The following is a 6,000-nucleotide window of genomic DNA, read 5'->3' as shown; positions in this document are numbered from 1 at the left end:
ACAGGACAATGGTGAAGAGGAAGACGCAGTGACAAATGGGTCTGATCAACAAAAGTATCTTGTTCTTTGCCAGACACGGCTGTCTCTAATGCCTGGCACTACCTAGGCAATGATCGCAGCTGTGGCTGTCCATCCCCCAAGGCCAGCCTGCTCCCACAGAGGCCAGTGGCACTGAAATTGCCACAGCCACTGGAGCCGGGCAACCAAGCGTAGTGCAAAGGAACTCACAGGCCAGACTCTGCTCTAGGACACCAGACAGAGAACCCTCTGAAGTACTAATCGGTTGGTATTTTGGCACCTTCCATGTATTTGGTTTATGTCCTGACATCCGCTCAGGGCAGCTAACACTGATTTAGTCGTGCACAAATGGGGAACCTGTAAAAAGACACATGTGCTTCAGATTGGGTTCATGGCATTGATCCCTATATGTGCTGCTTTTAGGAATGCTGTGGTTCTTGGAGTGGTTCCCCTATCAAAAGCCAGTAGTCAACAGTTTTAAAGGGATATTTCCCCATAATACTGGGAGGGGGGTAAAGGGCAGCTAAGCCACTTCTAGCTGCCCTCCCAATAAGCACTACGTGGTAATCTCTCCAGCACCCTATATATTGAATAGAAGTGAGCAGCAGAATAAGAGCTTGCATCCGCCCTTGCTGCCATGCTGCCAGGGTTGTGGTTCCCACATATATCTGCCATTCTGTAGGTTCAGGGTGGGTGTGAAAGTGAGAAAACTTGGTTTTCTGCACACACCCATGCTGCTTTGGCGATCTGTCTGGCCTGTCACCTTTACAAGTTGAGGCAAATGTGGGTTTGTGTGCTTTAAAGGGCCCACTCAGAAAAGGCAGAATTGCATAAATAGAAAAGGGGCTAAAGAAGGGACTTCAAGACATTAAACTCAGATTTTCCAGAGGATGGTCGGAGCAGATCCTTCTTGGGGAGGGAGATGGTCCTTTGGGCGAGGGACTATGGCTCAGTGGCAGAGCATCTGCTTAACATACGGGAGGTCCCAGATTAAAACCCTGACATCTCCAGTTAACAGAACGCAAGAGTGGGTGATGCAAAAAACCTCAGCCAGTCCTAAGATCTTGATGCTGGCAGTCTGAGTAGGCAATACTGATTCTGATTGAGCAATGGTCTCTAATTCAGTATAACACAGCTTTATGTATTCATGGCCCTATTTCTAAAGCAACAGTTCATTTCAGTCAAAGCAAACAGGCTGGATTACCATCATAAATTGCTCTTGTTTTGAGATTGGAATTATAAAGAGATGACGAGGTTCTTGATCCCCCTCTTGACTTACAAACAACTACCCAATTCTGTTAGAGAAGGAATTTCTCTTTTCTTTATAATACCAGGAACCACTGGGACAACTGTCAATTAAACTGACTGGCAGTAGGTTCAGGAACAACTACAAGATATCATTTTTCACACAACTTCACAAGTTATGGAATGTGCAGCCACACACAATGAGGGTTCCCAGCTCAGATACCTTTTTAAAAAAAATAAGACAAATGTATGGAGAAGCCTACCAATGAATATTAGCCATGATGGCTAAGTGGAATCTCGCTTGTGTCCTTAAATATCAGATGAGAAAGTCAAAAAAGGCAAAGAGCAGCACTTTATGGTGAGAATCCAGGGTCATCTGGCTGCCCACTATTGGAAATGTTTAATCTGATTTGCAGTGAAAGCAAAAGAAATGGAGGGAATGGGTGGCATCTACTTTCTCAGGACTATTACCTTCTGAGTCTTCATTTCCTCTCCCGCAATTATCTGGTTAATGGCTTTAAAAGATTATAAAGAATCATGGAGGGTTAAGTCCAACCAATAGCTACTAGCCATGGAGCCTCAGTCTCCAAAGGCAGCAAACGAATACCAGTGCTGGGAGGCAGCACCTGGGGAATGTCTCAGCATCTATACTGTTGGTTGGCCCTTGAGGACAGGGTTCCCCAATATGGCCCCCCACGGGCACTCCCCAGATGTCCACCATGTGCTTCTGGAAATTAGGTACAGCCATTGTAAAGGCAGAACCAATGGCTGGCAGCTTTTCACTCTGATCCTCCCCACTGGAGAAGGATCCAAGATATCATAAACAGAACCCACAAATCAGCTGTGAGGTGGTAGGGGCTAAGATGCACCAAAGCAGCAGAGCACCCCATTCTCCTTTTGTTCATATCCTTGTGTGTATTATCTTCCTTTTTCCCCACTGGTGATCTGTTTGTGTTATTCTCCTACTGGATTTCTCTGTGTGTTCATACTCCCAACCCCCTTCCTCTTTTGTGTGTACATCCACTTGGCTGTGGCTCTCCTGTGGCATCTATTTTGTGCTTGGCTCTGCCTCCTGTGGCAGCCATTTTGTAGTGCCCACCACCCTGCTTCAAAATTCCGAAAGGTGCCCACAATCTCCAAAAGGTGGAGGACCTCTGTTCTAAGGCAATTGGCAAAACAGGATGCTGGACCAGTCAAACCACTGCTGTTCTCTGAAGAAGAAACTGCAAGCTATAGCCCTAAGAAGTTGGAACCGATACACCACTGCTTCACTGGACAGTTAAGTGCCGGATCAGCTGTCTTCTTGCAAACCATCACAATTCAGTCTGATCCAAAAATACACTTTTATTTTAGTTCTGTCACACACAAAAAAGATACACAGAGAAACCATGGAAACAGGGCACTATTTATGTGCTACGGACATCACTACATAACAGAGCCTGGTTTCTCTCCGCTCACTGCTGGCTTCTGTGAAGATTCACCAACATCACTAGGTGTAGAGTGCATCACTGAACCCAAAATGGGCAAGCAGTCATCGTTTGCCCCAGGCCTTGTGTACCACTCTCTGGAGAAAGGGATGCCCAAAATATATTGGAGAGGGAGAGAAGACAATATCGAAGTCAGTCACGGATTGGAGAAGTCCTGATTAGAGTGGTGACCTTCTAGCTGAGCCACCCGAACGTCCACTGCCCTGCAAGGAAAACGGAGCACAAATGCATACCACCTTTGATGGCCAGAGGGCACCAGAGCAACACAGCGCATCAGGCCACAGCTAATGCACAAAACAGTGCAAGGGAGGATAAACTGTCCATGCAGGGTCACAGAGGTTGTCTCTGGTTTAGAGCAGCAGATCAGCACTGACTGGCACGGCAGCGGCACCCCTTAGTGTGTCAGGTTCCATAGGCAAGGCTGGGCACTCGAAAGAAAAAAAATATCCTGGAGGCACACCAAGGTAACCTGAATTCTACAACTAGAATAAATTAGGGGAAAGTTTAAATATCTTGCATCATTTATTCAGCTCCTCCTAGACGGAGGAGGGCAAAAGGGTACACAGGGTGCCAAGGCATACCTCCGCCTATAAAAAAAAATGAAGTCATTCAGCTAGACTTGTGAGATTATGACACATTTACCACATTCACACGTTCGTGATCACAAGGACTAGAAACTTAATGGGTTTTTTTTTAATGAGAATGAGCCATCGCAAAGCTGAATTATTTACTCAATGCCACATACTCTGCTGAAGTGAGACTAACTGGATTCCAGCACTGAATACACACAAGCCTTTCCCATCCCCGTGGAGTTGACACAGATACGCCATCCCAGCCCACGTTGTGCAAGTCAGCTCTCCCAAGAAGCAGGTAAAAGCTCTCATGCAAGTAAGAATCCCATTATCTTTGTCAAGGCTGGAGGTACTGATCATCATTTTAATCCCCCTCTTCCTCCAAGGAGCTCAGGGTGGTATTTATCTCTCCCCTCCACCTTTTTAATTCTCTCAGTTACACTGCGGGGGAGGCCAGCTCGAGAGAGAGGCACACGCGGTGCTCGCTTCGGCAGCACGTATGCTAAAACCGGAAAGATGCAGAGAGATAGACACGCGTTGACTTGCCCAAGATCCCACAGGAAGCCTCGAGGCCGAGCAGGGGCTCGAAGTCAGGACTCCTTGGTCTAAGACCAATGCTCTACCTGCTGCAGCACTGACCTCAGCTGTCTGCGCAACAGGTCCCTCTGGCTCCTCAGCACCTGAAGTAGCGGATCCTCCTCGAAATCGGTGCCATCTGAGTCTGCAAAAACAGAAGCAGCTCCAATTAAGCACCGCCTCCTTTCCACACAGCCCCAAGCCCAGAGGGCTCCCCGAGAGATCTGCGAGTCTTCCCTTCGGGGTCACGCAGTATCGCCTCCCACGTGCTCATGCGGGGCTCGATCCACCCTCATGCTTCCTTCCCCCCCCCCTCCCAAAAGGCTGAATGATTCCTTCTCTCTTCAGATGCCTCCCCAAAAGAGAGAAGGAATCATTCAGCCTTTTGGGAGGGGGGGAGGGGGAGGGAAGCATGGGGAGGCATCTGCCCTGCGTGTCTTGCTGTGTTCCCATCTGGCTTGAAGCCAGAGGAACAACATGGGGAGTGGGGAGAGTGGGGTCCTGTCACATTAAGAACCGGAGGCGACACGACCACCCCATCAAGGTGGCTTTGGGCAGCCTCCAAGTTGTGCTAATGCTACACTTGGGACTCATTCTGCACCGTAGGAGGAGGTGGAAGCAGGCACGCTCAGCAGCATGACTCAGAGCTCGTGTGAACTTTCAGGACCTGTGCAAATCCGCAAGGCGACAGGCCCTGCCTTTAGACGCCTCAACTTCATTTTCTCTCTGGCTGCCTATCGCAATTTCCTTTTCAGCAAGGGCACTTAAACGCAAGTCAGCTCATGCATGCAGAGTCGCAGCTCCACCCCGAGCACCCCCACCAGCATGCCACCATGGGCAACCTGCAGTCCCAGAGTCTGGATCTGGATTTTCTGTCCAGAGCGTACAGGCCTGATGGTAAAGATGAGTGGAAGAGGCAGGGAGCAAATGCCACCATATTTAAGGACTTCCAAGAAATTCAGGCAGCTACCAATGACTGTCCCCGGTCAGCCCACCTTCAGCCTGCTCCAGGAGCTGAGCAGCCACGTACAGGAGCTCAGGATAGGATGGAGTGGCAACAGTGTCTGGCAAAGAGTCTTCCAGGCCCTGTTTCTTGGAGGTCCTCTTCAATTTACCCTTCTGCGGAGCTGGAGAGTCAGGTAAGGAGAACAGCCTTTCGGTGACCACCTGGAAAATAGATTTTTTTTTTGGTCTACAGTATCACATAGTAAGCAACATCAGAACTGTAGCAGCCTGCAACCACCCTTTCTGGGGCCGCAGGACAGCCCATGCTGCCGCTGCCCTGCTATGGGGAGGTTCTTGACTATCAAAGACCTTCCCTTCTTCTGGAGGTGGAATCTCTCAGGATCCCACAGCCCAATGGAAGGTCCTGAACTGGGCCCTGCATGTGAATGCATTTATATAAATGGCCTGAATTTGCATGCTTTTCAAGCGGGGGCTACCCGCTCCTGAATAGCCAGTTTGGTGCAGCGGTTAGGAGCGCAGACTCTAATCCAGAAGAACTGAGTTTGAGTCCCTGCTCCTCCACATGCAACTGCTGATGTGACCTTGGGTCAGTCACAAGTTCTCCGAGAGCTCTCTCAGGCCCACCTATCTCACAGGGTGTCTGTTGTGGGGAGGGAAGGAGACTGTAAGCCGCTCTGAGACTCCGAGTGAAGGGTGGGGTATAAATCCAATCTCTTCTTTTATTCTAGTGTGGGAGGGTCCTAGGTTGCCACCTCTAAGAAACTCTTTCCGTGCCAACCCGCCTGCTGAGGAATCCCTTGCCACAGAACCCCTGAGCTCTCCAGAGAAATGGGAAGTCAGGAAACACTGACGTGAGCAGTGTCTGGGCCTCCTCTGCCTCCCTATTTTTCTGTTTCAAGTCAAAGAGCATCCACTTGGTCTTATCAGCAGAGACTGCAGAAAGAGGCTTGGAACTAGGGATGCCAGTCACCAGGTGGGGGTGGGAATCTCCTGGGGTTTTTTGGCTCCCCCCAGGGACCGGCCCCACTCCCCACAGTCATCCGTGCCCTGCAAGCTGTGTATTTGCAGTCTGCAGGGCAGGCACGACGATGCCCCGCTCTTTTCAAGTGGGGGCAGACCCGTGTACAAGCAAGGGC

At 49.7% G+C, this 6,000-nt stretch overlaps 1 protein-coding gene across 2 annotated transcripts in view; it reads right to left on the bottom strand.

Annotated features, from left to right (window-relative positions):
* Positions 1 to 2,587: 2,587 nt before the first annotated feature.
* Positions 2,588 to 6,000, bottom strand: part of PROSER3 (proline and serine rich 3) — a 42,080-nt gene continuing 38,667 nt past the window's right edge. For both annotated transcript variants that reach the window (XM_060257587.1, XM_060257586.1), the window contains exons 12-14: positions 4,894 to 5,065; positions 3,962 to 4,043; positions 2,588 to 2,953 (exon numbers count right to left, since the gene is read on the bottom strand). In XM_060257587.1, coding sequence (XP_060113570.1) covers positions 2,887 to 2,953; positions 3,962 to 4,043; positions 4,894 to 5,065 — 321 coding nt within the window. In that variant the 3' untranslated portion in view covers positions 2,588 to 2,886. The remainder of the gene's footprint in view (positions 2,954 to 3,961; positions 4,044 to 4,893; positions 5,066 to 6,000) is intronic.

The sequence above is a fragment of the Heteronotia binoei genome, chromosome 17 (assembly GCF_032191835.1).
Source record: "Heteronotia binoei isolate CCM8104 ecotype False Entrance Well chromosome 17, APGP_CSIRO_Hbin_v1, whole genome shotgun sequence".
NCBI classification, from domain to species: Eukaryota; Metazoa; Chordata; class Lepidosauria; order Squamata; family Gekkonidae; genus Heteronotia; species Heteronotia binoei.
This window is presented reverse-complemented; position numbering and strand designations above follow the sequence as displayed.